This window comes from Tauraco erythrolophus, chromosome 18, assembly GCF_009769465.1.
Source record: "Tauraco erythrolophus isolate bTauEry1 chromosome 18, bTauEry1.pri, whole genome shotgun sequence".
Lineage (NCBI taxonomy): Eukaryota > Metazoa > Chordata > Aves > Musophagiformes > Musophagidae > Tauraco > Tauraco erythrolophus.
Genome location: NC_141482.1, coordinates 16,379,816 through 16,391,250, shown reverse-complemented (window position 1 = coordinate 16,391,250; position 11,435 = coordinate 16,379,816). Strand labels below are relative to the sequence as shown.

At 57.0% G+C, this 11,435-nt stretch overlaps 1 protein-coding gene across 1 annotated transcript; it reads left to right on the top strand.

Annotated features, from left to right (window-relative positions):
- Window positions 1-4,772: 4,772 nt before the first annotated feature.
- Window positions 4,773-11,060, top strand: TNFRSF6B (TNF receptor superfamily member 6b). The gene is made up of 4 exons (XM_009982177.1): window positions 4,773-4,814; window positions 5,282-5,660; window positions 7,675-7,872; window positions 10,783-11,060. The coding sequence occupies exons 1-4, from the start codon at window positions 4,773-4,775 to the stop codon at window positions 11,058-11,060; spliced, it is 897 nt and encodes a 298-aa protein (XP_009980479.1).
- Window positions 11,061-11,435: the final 375 nt, after the last annotated feature.

Genomic DNA, 11,435 nt, shown 5'->3' with positions numbered 1-11,435 from the left:
CTCTAAACGTTAACAATGACAGAAGATTGTCAGATTTTGTTCAACACAACAATAACAGACGGTAGGGCGTTGCGGTGCGATGAGGAGCCGCGCACGCAGAGTTTCTTGGCGTGTCGCGTCCATCGCGGCGGCTCTCGCGAGCAGGACACGGGCACTGCCGTGAGGTGCCGTCCAGGATCTGCCACCTCCGTTTGCTTCATACGTCTTGTGGATTCCTCCATCCGTTAGCAGCTGTACTGGGTTCTCTGGTGGTTCTCTTTCCATCCGAGCAGAGTACGGAGGGTGACAGAGAAGCGATGGAGCTGTGCAGATAAACTCCTTTGAGTAATCCTTTCACAGGCGTCGCAGCGTGACTGTCCGTCGTTTCAACCGACTCATGAGTTTGCAAAAGTCAAGATGACCTGATTTCTGTTGCAGCTTCTCGGAAAAGTCTAGATGTGTCAGCAAGAGGGCTGGTATCAGGCTGAGGAGCCCTGTGAAATCCATGGTAGGAAAATGAAGATCAGCTTTCTGCCTACTGGGAAAGGGAAGGCGCTGCCTTTGTGCCAAGGCTGCTCCGAAACGCCGGGGGAGCCTGGGGCAAGAGGGGTCTGGCTTAAACTCTCCAGCTGCGTCGTGCGGGGCTTTGCGCTTGGGTCAAACCAGTGGCGAGTTTTACCCAAAAGAAACACCCTCTGGAGGATGTGCCTCGGTCCCGGGGGAGTGCGGGGATTAGTGGATACGTTTAATTACGGAGATGATGCATTACTGGTGAAGCAAAGCCCCTGTAGTCCTTGGCTCAGGGTTTACAGCAAAAGGTGTTACACATCCTCAGGATTACTTTGGAGAGCTACAAGTGACTGAGATAAACCGGCAGGAAAATTAAAATCCGTTTTAGAGCGGCCTGTGAAATCAGCCCGACGCTGGTTTGGTGTAAAGTGCACCTAAACGCAGCCCAGGCTGTGCTGTCGGACCAGAATACCCACCCCCTTGACTCCAGCTGGAGTCAGAGGTTCTCCTTTAGCCATGATGGGTAGAAACTGGTCTTACTGGAAGGAGCTTTGGGTTCCTTCTGAGCATCAGGGTTTACTTCTGGGTAGCAGAATGCTGGGTTTGATTTTTTTTTTTTTTGTAAATCATGTGTTAAGCTCTTGCAGGTTTGATCTTTAACAGCATCAAGAATCAAGTCCAAGAGATTCACCCCCCGCAGATATGGTGACAGACAGCTGGAGGTGAGAGACTGGTTCTGCTGTTGCAGAGGGCAAATGCTCAGGTGTCTGTAATGATACACACAATGATTTGGCTGCTGGCTCTGGAGGAGAAGGACCTCCACATCCATCACCTCCTCGCTGCGGCTCCTTCATGTTTCCAGAGACTTTGCATTTGCTTTTCGAGTGTGTGGTCTGGTTCTGACTACTGAGGGGTACCTGTGCAGGGGCGCTTTGAGGCTGAGCTGCTGCCTCCTCTTCCTCCTCGGGGGGCTGCTGGGGATGAGGGGAGGCTCTTTGGGACCAGCTCTCTGTTCCCCCTTCCCCAGCCACAAGCACCCGTGCAGCTGCTCCAGGTAGAGCACACGTCGCTCTCGGGACACCTTCTAGACAGTGGCTGGGTATGGACAAGGTGATGGTGCCTGGGCTGTTTACACTGGATAATATTAACGTGACAGATGTGACTGAACGTGGAGGGAGCAAGTGGGAAAAGAATATCTGGGAGCACTGAGCGTTGAGAGATGAAGACAGGAGCCCAGTTCTTGCAAAGGAGGAAGACACTTCTATATAGGATTATAGGACCCACAGCTCGGTTGTGTGTGTAACAACTCTAAAAAATGTGAAGAACGCCCCTCACTGTGGTGTTTGGCCTGCCAGCACCAAACAGAGTACCACATTTTCCCAACTGAAATGTTCTGTGATTCTGTATCGGGTGTTTGACGCTCATAAACACGCCGTGGCCTGAGCTACGTGACAGCACAGAGGCCATGGAAGGGAAGGGGAGATGCTGGAGGAAAACACAACTCGTGACAGCTGCTGGAGAAGCCTATTTTGAGGATGTTGGGCTGGCTTGTAAAAACAGTGGGTATTCCTTGTGGTGGACAGCTGTATTCCCGAGTGGAATTCCTTTCTTGGAGCACAAACAATGGTGGGAAATTTGTTCAGAGCCCCAGGGTGGAGCAGACGAGGGCACCGAGTGCTGCTGTTCTCAGAGACGGGCAACTGGTGTCCTTCGTCCGAGGTCTTCAGAGCAGATGGAGACGCCTGACCTGCGAGCAGGGAGGCTACAACCAGCAGTGCCAGAGAAAATGGTGAAACACTGGACCAGGTTGCCCAGAGAAGCTGTGGCTGCCCCATCCCTGGCAGTGTTCAAGGCCAGGCTGGATGGGGCTTTGGGCAACCTGGTGTAGTGGAGGGTGTCCCTGCCCGTGGCGGGGGGGTTGGAACTGGATGATCTTTGAGGACCCTTCCAACCCAAACCAGTCTGGGATTCTGTGAAATGGCTTGTGGGAGGATGTTTTAGACCTTTCAGTGTCTCTGCATGGAGATGCTTGAGAAGGTTTAGGGAGCGTGTTATGGATGGGCTCCTGTTTTCAGACTGGTCTCTTACATGCTTTTGCCCTGAGCAAGCAAGTGGTGGTCACCACCCCGTTTTATCTCAAGAGCTGGCACGGGTGATGGTGCTCTACTGGTGTCAAACCTTGTGGTTTTTCCCAGCCGCAGGCCGCACCGCTGGGCACTGCCCACCCAGTGTGCCGAGCCAGGGTGGGCAGTGCCCAGCCTGAGGTGGGGGGGTGATGGGGGTCCCAGGAGCCGCGGGCTGTGCCAGTAGAGGAGGACACAAGGGGTTTGTCCCCAGGAACCCAAGGGGTTTTTGTGACGGGCAGCGGCAGCAGCCCAGGGGGCAGATCCCAGTGCAATCTCTTGCCCTTTTCACAGGTGAAGTTGGCAAACTGTGACGTTAGCCAGGGGGTGGCACAAACCCCACCAGATTCCCCGCTGAGCACCCTGTGCGTTAGGATGTGTTTGGATGTAGGGTGTTTTCTTCTCTTCCATTGATGGGAAAGTTTAAAAACAAGAAAAAAGCTGCACTTGTTTCTCAGCCAGCTCTTCGGAATCAGTTGCAGCTTTCCCCTTCTCCTCTGCCTGGTGGCACCATTCCCGATAGGAGAGACGCTGTCAGGGAGGAAATGAAAGGCAGGTTTCCAGGTACAGAGCACGCTGTGTTCTTCAGCGGCTCGTTCCGGAGCTCTCCTGCTTTTACACCAAAAAGCACACAAATTCTGTGCTTTTTCTCCATGACACCCCTGTGCTTGGAGGCCGGGGGGACCAGAGCAGGAGCAGCTGGAGCAGAGGGACAGTGAGCTCTCCAGCGTGTGCCTTCCTAGCGCGTAAAGTGCTTTGCAGAGGTGCCCTTGGATTTTCTTGCCTTCAGAGAGAATCTGGGGAGATGGGGCAGGAGGGTGATGGACACAAGTCTGATGTATTTAGGCAGGGCAGGGCAGTTTCCATGGAAATCTTTGGGGTCCAAGACTTCCCGGCCAAGTGCCACCTGTAAGACAATGAATTGCAGACCTGCTCCCACGCTGGAGGTTGTTGTCCCACAAAAGGCGACACGACGTGGTTTAATGTTACAGTTGGAGCTGGAGCCTCATCCTCGGTGCTCCTGAAAGCGGAAAGTTGAAGCTCTGAGCCAGCTCCAAGAACGTGTTGCCTAAACCCCTAAAAATTTGGGCTGTTTTAGTGCCCTCGTGGTATGCAGGAGGTGGGGGGTGTCTCACAGCGGACCCCCGGGGCAGGGGCGGGGGGCTGCCCGTGTTCGCAGCCGGGACAGCCCCCAGCCCTGGCTTCGCTGCCTCCAGCCACGGCAAGAGACGGAGCATCCGGGCTGCGTTTGGGGAGCGGGAGGCAAAAAGCCGTTACTGGGAAGCTGTTGAGCGTTTACAGCCGGGGAACGGCGGGGGGGCGCATTTCCCTGCCTTTCCCCAGCCAGAAAAATAAATCCTCACCTGTAAAACTTGCTGCCGTGCCAATCCCGCCCGTCCTACGGCTGTGCCCAGTGCTGCTGGATCCGGCTATTGCCGGAGCGCTCCGCGGCTCTTCCGCGCCCGGGCGGCAGCCGGTGCCCGCGCTGCGGGGGACAGCCCGGTGCCCGCCGCCACGGCAGCCCGGGAGGGCGTGAGGGGGCCGGGCGGGTCGCGATGCCGCAGGGCTCTTGCGCAAGAGGGGTCTTTCCCATGGGCTGGGGCTATAAAGATGCTGCCCGCCGAGGGGAGCGGCGCGGAGCGGCGCTGTAAGGACCGGGATGCGGGACGGGGAGGGCAGCGGAGCCGCTCCGGGGCGTGGGATGGGGATGGGAGGGAGGGCAGTCGGTCCCAGGGAGTGGGATGGGGGGGATAGGGAGGGATGTGTCGGCTGCCGCTCCACCACCTCCCCCGCTTCTGCTCCCTCCGTGGGTGCCGCCGGGGCTGGGGGTGCCCGTCCTCCCCGGAGCGCTGCCACACGCGGGGCGATAAGCGTGTCGGGCACGGCCGCAGCCCTCCCCCGCCGAACCGGTTTTCCGCCCCGCTGTAAGATTCCGTTTCTGTCCCCGGGGCTGGGAGCCGGCATCTCCCTCCGAGGAAGGACCGGTTGAAAAGCAGAGGAGAAACCTCAGCCTTTCGTAACAGTCCTGAGCTGCTTCTCTCTCTTTCTCTCTGAAGCTGGACGGCGGGATCGGCACTGCTGCTGTCCTGGGAGCCGGCCCCAAGGAACCCCCTGTGTCTCCCCAGTGCTCCGGTCGCAGCGCTCGGAAGCCCCGGTGCTATGGTACCCCGCCACGTGCCCAGCCCAAGGCACCCATCCAAGGTAACGTACTGCCTGCTGTAAGGTTGGGATAAACAAGACTCTGGGATCCTCCAGTCCTGTGTGGAGTATCTGGGTTCCAAAAAAGTTCGACGTTCCTATGGAGCACTCCTGTATTTGCTAGTTTGGAAAAGTTCCCTCCTGCCTCTTAATCTGCAAAGGTCTTACCCCGAACTCTGGGGAACCAACTGGGGTGAGAGGAGGAGGAGAAGGTGCTGGAGCTGCTCTTGGCACGGACAGAGGGAAACGGGCTTGTGAAGGCACCACAGGATGGGTTTGGGATGCCTGGGATGGCAAGCAGAGGGCGATGGGGAGGCAGGTGAGGGGCAGCAACTGGTGAGAGCACGAGGTGAGAGAATAATTTATTGCCCCTACAACAGTAACAAGTTCTGTAACGCAGCAGCCGCGTTTGTCACCGCTGCCTCTGCGAGAGGACGAGCTAAGGGCTCTTGGCGCTCTCTTTGCTGTAGTGGATGTTTGCTCCTCTCCTGCTTTTCCTGGCTGAGCTCGGCTCCGGCACCCAACCCACTTACCAATGGAAAGATGCTGTGACGAATGAGAAGCTCACCTGCCAGCAGTGCCCACCGGGCACCTTCGTGGGCCACCACTGTACCAGGGACAGGCAGACGGTGTGTGAACCCTGCCCGGATCTGCACTACACGCAGTACTGGAACTACCTGGAGAAGTGCCGCTACTGTAACGTCATCTGTGAGGAGAAGCAGGTGGAGGTGCAGCAGTGCAATTCCACCCACAACCGCGTCTGCCAGTGCCAGGAGGGCTACTACTCCGAGATGGAGTTCTGCATCAGGCACTCCGAGTGTCTGCCGGGCTCTGGTGTAGAGAAACTGGGTAAGTACCCCAGCCAGGTGGCTGCGATGCATGTCACAGGCTCTTGTCACATCCCAAAATCTCTGCTGGAGCTAAAAATCAAGGAGAAATACAGCAGTTAATGACTTCCCATAGCCTGGTGTACCTCCTCTTTGCTCACCAACGCAGTGCCATCCTTGCTGATGCGTGAAACTGCTCCTGGCCTCTTTTCCAAGGAGTGATTTGTTTGTTTTTTCCCTCGCTTTTGCTTTGAAAGCCTTTGAAATCCCCTGGCACCAGGCTTAGATGGGACACGGCAACCCTGGCCCCGGGGCTCTGGGCAGGAGGAAAGGGAAAGGTCTGAGCGAGCGGCTCCTGTTCCTCTGCCAGCTCCCTCCTCCTTGCGGGCAGGCAGCCAGGGAGCGAGGAATGCTAATTACCCGGGCTGGAAAGGGCTGCTAATGATGCCAGGGCAGCGCCCCGGGGAATGTGCGTAGCTCTGGGGCTGGGTTTTGCATTTATTATTGAGCGATTTGGAGAGGCTGTGTTCAAAACATGAAATGGATACTTGGACGGTTCCAAACCCATAAAAGCAGTTCTTGTTTCGATTCACATCTGGGGGAGATTCCCAAGTCCAAGACTCCGTCCCCTGGCGAGATGTAAGTCACGAGAGATTTTAGGGGGTTTATTTTTCCGTTGTGCTAATTTGCCTGGTCCCTTCGTTGCCCCCGTTTGTGTGTGTGTGTGTTTCCCTCTCGTTCTGCCCCAAATCCCCGGCTCTGTCTGGAAACCACAGTAATGAAACAGCGCGGGCAGCGCCAGCGGCACCGGCATTATCTCGCCTCATGCTTCCAAGCGTGGAGGCTTTGGAAGTCCTTCCACGCGCGGCACAGCAGAGCTCCGGGCTCCCAGGCCGGGTGAAATACCTGTTGTCTTACGGCTGAGGTTCGGGGGTGGAATTTTCTGTAGGATGTGACTGTTACGGAACACAGCAACGCGGCGAAAGGGGAACTCGGTCTGCGAACAGCGCGGGGAAGCCCTTCGGCGTTAAACATCAAACGTGGCTGGAGGGCTGACTGCAGGACTGAGGAGCCTGGGCGTTTGAGAAGCTGATTTTTCGTTATTATTCTTTCTTTTTTACAAATGGTTCCTTGTCTGGGCACCCCAGCCCAGACACCTGAACCCCACCGCAAGGACCGAGCCCCCGGCGCGGGCGGGCAGAGCGCCGGGCTGCGAGCGCTTGTGTGTGGATGGGGACGATGCGGACGTGGTGGCCACAGGGCTGCGTGCAGACCTTGGTGGCCTTCGGCTTGGACGGGTGCTCTGATCCATGCATGGATCCTCTGGGGCCGTGGGTTTTTGTGGATTTCCCATTTGCAAACACTGACTCAGGTGTTGGGGTCGTCAGCTGAGCCGTCCGGGACATCTCCCGGTAAAGCCAAAGCGGTGGTGAGAAGGTAGAAACTGTGGTGTTGACTAGATGTGTGCCCAGGAGATGAAATGGGGTGGGAAGTTTGCTCCTGTCAGGACCATTCCAGTTTCTCCCAGAGAACGTGCAAGACACCCCGGGGCGGTCTCGCTCGCGTGGCGCACAGTCCCGTGAAACAGCGGCGGGCGCGGGAAACTGCAGCGCTGCGGCAGCGAGCAGAGCTTTCACCTTCTCAGCAACTTTTACTTTCACTTAGGCAGGAGCCTCCTGACTCCACTGTGAATCAAAGGGCTGGTTTGGCACCCGGCTCACCCGCCGTCCCAGCCAGTGGCCCCCACCCAGGCGGTGGCCCTTTTCGGTAGCAGATGAGATCTCCTCTCATCTCCGGAGGCTGGTGACGATTCATCGGCACGTGCCGAACGCTTCGGCTTGCGAAACGGCTGGGGAAAGCGTTGTTCTTTACCCTACAAGTGGGTGCTTCCTGGGGAAGTTGTGGCCAGTGACCGTTTCCAAAACACAGCCCTCGTGCTCCCCAGCCCCTGCCCCTGCTCCCTCCCAGCTCGTCACCGCAGCGGAACGTGGCTGGGGAGGGCACGGCTGATGCTCCCATTGCCTCCCTGCGCACAGGTACCCCCTTCGAGAACACCCAGTGCCGCGCCTGCCCCCGCGGCTTCTTCTCCTCCTCCAGCTCCAGCACCGAGCCGTGCCGGCCACACCAGGACTGTGAGCAGCAGGGCAAGGTGACCAACGTCCAGGGCAACCAGTACCACGACACCCTCTGCACCTCCTGCAGACTGGGCAGCACCAACAGCACACAGGGACCAGGTGAGCCGTGGCTCCGCAGGCAGGGAGGGGATACGGGGACCACGATGGTGCCAGGGCGAGAGCGAACTATCTGACTTTTTTTCTGTTTAAATGCAAAATGGGGTGAAAAAGCTTGTAAAAGTATCGAGTGATCCGTAATTAATAATAATTACGGATAAAATATAGACTGTCTGCCCTCCTGCTCCTCCAGGGATGGGGTGAAGGGTTTAGGCTCCTTGCTCAATGAGAACAAAGAGTCGGTGGAGAAACCCTGCCAGCTCTTACTGGGAACTGGGATAACGAGGTGCCGGGGCACGAGGACAGTTTCGGCAGCCGCGCGGCTGTAAGCGACGGCTCGCGGCGATGCCGAAGGCCAGCGGTGCGAAGGGCTGAGCCGTGCAGCTCCTGGCATCCTGCCGGCGCTCGCTTCCCCCGGGCTTTCAGCCTGTTCTCCAGGAGCTTTTATTGCGGCCACAACCTCACCTCGTGCAGGTTGGACGGAGCAGAGTCCAAGGCTCGTCGGAGCGGAGCACGGGGTGAGTTCTGACCTGTTTGGTGACAAAGTAGAGACGTGGTGTCACCTGTGTCACCGCGATAGTGCAAACGTAGCGCTGAGCCTCGGTGGAGGCTGAAGGTTGGGCAGGAGCTGCCAGCGGGCACAGACCATGGAATCATGGAATCCCAGGTTGGAAGGGACCTCAAGGATCAGCTGGTCCAACCTTTCTTGGCATCCAGGTTGGATGAGGCTTTGAGCAACCCGATCTAGGGGAAGGTGTCCCTGCCCATGGCAGGGGGGTTGGAACTGGATGATCTTTGAGGTCCCTTCCAAACCAAACCATTCCATGAAAAATGCAGGGCAGAGGAGTTGGGGAGAGGGATGGACTGGCTCCAAGGGTGCTTTGAAACACACACCCCAAGGAGTCAGGGGATGAGAAAGGGCCTGAGAACCATCTCAAGGGGCTGGTGTCAGGCAAGGTGAGGCAGGCAGGTGTTTCGAAGCACCCACTCTACCCCGACCATCCAGCCAAGACAGGCAGGAGACAAATTCAACTCCACTGGTCCGGGTGGCAGTAAACCTGCACCCCTGGACTTCCAAAAATAATCAGTCATTGAGCCATAGAACAGCCCAGGCTGGAAGGGACGGTGCAAGTTCATCTTGTCCAACCTTTCATGGGAAAGGGAGCCTGGATGAAATCATCCAACACCACATCCAGCCTTGTCCTGAAAACCTCTAGCCATTGGGACTCTCCACCACATCCCTGGGGAGCTTGTTCCAGTGTCAAAAAAAAAAGAAAAAAGTCTTTCTTTTATCAAGATGACGCTTAATCGGAGATCTTCAATAAAAGCTGCTCCCCCCAGCAGTGCGCAGCGGAGCTCTGGCTTCTCCGTCCCCTCCTGGCACATCCAACGCGGGGCTTTTCCCCTTCCGACGCCTGACTCACGCCACAAACTCCTTCCCAGGAGGGTGATCCCTCCAGAGGGAGGCAATGGAAAGCTCTGTGGTCAGCAGGATGTGGTCCTGGGGAGGGGGGGGGGGACGGTTCAGCATCAGCATCCGCGGCCAGAGCGGCCGTTCAGCTGTGAACAGAGCCAGGGGAGCAACGGGAGCAACGGGAGCCGAGGGGTATTTTTAACTCCGGTGGGTCATTGTTTCCTTGGGGGGAGGCACACGGGCACCTGCCCCCTCCCCGCTGCAACGGCTCAGTGTGGACCCTGAGTTTGTGGGAGAGGCAGAGCCGGGGCGAGGGAGCCCGGCACACCCCGTGCCACCGTGAAACCGCTCCCGGTTTACAATGGTGCGAAACTGGGCTGGTCTCTCCTCGGTTGAGTCATCCGTTGGCCTTGATCTCTTGAAAATTCTCTGGGATTTCATTCCTCGTGCTGAACGGGCTCCAGCAGTGCTTCAAATCCAGCTGCAACTGGGTCTGTCCAAAAGCCCCGGTCTGGGCCATGTCTGGGGCTTGTCCTGTCCCAAGGTGTAAAAATCTGCGTGGGAAAACAGAAACTTTCAGGAAAAATAGCATGTGAAAATACTTACTGCAGTTACTAGAGTTTTTCTGGAGTTTCCCTCTTCTACTGCCCAGCAGGGAGGAGCATGGAAAAGGTATATTCACTTTTTTCAAAATTACAGGAATTTTCAGATGTTGTTTTCGAAGTGCCCCGTAGAGGATGGGCCACAGCTGAGAAATTCCGCCTGTGCCGGGGGCTGGACCCGGCTCTGCAGGGCTGGTGGCTGGAGGAGATGGACCTCGGCCAGTTAACGCCACCGTGTTCGGTGCTCTTCTGCTTCTTCTTCCTTCCAACCTCATTTTTTCTGCGTGCAAAACGCTGATCCTGACCTGCTGGTTCCACCACGCACCTGCCTGCAGCACGAGCCGGGTCCTCCCTCTTCCCCCTTGGCTTAGGCCAAGGATGAGCCGCTGCAAGTCGGACGCTGCCGCGTCCTCAGGCAGGGACTCGTGCTCTGCCTGGGCGCCCGCGTGCATGGGCAGAGCTGGGCAGGGGGTCCCCAGCTTGTGTTGGTGGGTGTGCGTGGCCACACGAGCTAAAACACTCTCCTGAATCTGGAGGATGGGTTGTGAGTGGCAGGTCTCCCAGCAGGATCACTGGGCTGCGACCTCCTGTCCTGGTCCTGGAGACCAGTGCCCAGGCAAGGGGGCATCATCAAATCATGGAATCGTAGAATGGCTTGGGTTGGAAGGGACCTTTGAAGTCCATCTCATCCAGTCCAATCCCTCTGCCATGAACAGGAACACCAACTCAGGTTGCTCAGAGCCCTGTCAAAACTGGCCTTAAATGTTTCCAGGGATGGGGTATCGAGCACCTCTCTGGGCAGATGTCCCATGGAGCGGCTCGCTGGGGCTGTGACCTGCTCTCCTGGTGTCCCACGGTCACCTTCCCACTAACCTCCAGGTGGTTTTCTCTCACCAGCTCCAGGAGACGACGACTGTGAGCAAGCCATGATAGACTTTGTGGCGTACCAGAACATCCCCGTCAGAAAGCTGAAGCGCCTGCAACAGATCCTGGAGGGCTCGCCGAGGAAGCCCGTGCCGGGGACCAGGGCAGCCATGCAGGAGAAGTTCAGGACTTTCCTCACCCACCTCAAAGAGGGGCACTACAAGGTCACCCAGGAGCTGCTGGACGCGCTGCGGGTTGCCAAGCTGCACTCCATCGAGGAGAAGGTCCGCGAGCGCTTCCTCCTGCACTGAGAGCACAAACTGAACTTTTTGGGTGGTGTTTGGTTTGGTTTGGTTTGGTTTCTTCTGTGGCTTCATTAATTTATTGATCTTTCCAACCTAACTTGAAAGGCAGAGTAGAGATGAGCAATGGGCCGGAGTCGGAGTCTCCTGTGGCCGCTGCGGTGGGTCCTGGGTGCCGCCACTGATTCTCCAGCACTCAGCAAGGGTCAATGTTTTATCAAAAGAAAAAAATGCAGCCAGGGTCCTTTTTCTGGAGAAGAACCCAGCTCCCCCTTTTTTTTTAGACAACTGTCTGGGTTTGGTTTAAACTGTGCAGTTTAGGTTCTGTTGGTTTTTGGGTTTTTTAGCTCTTTAACAGTATTTCCCACGAAGGATTTACTTAGG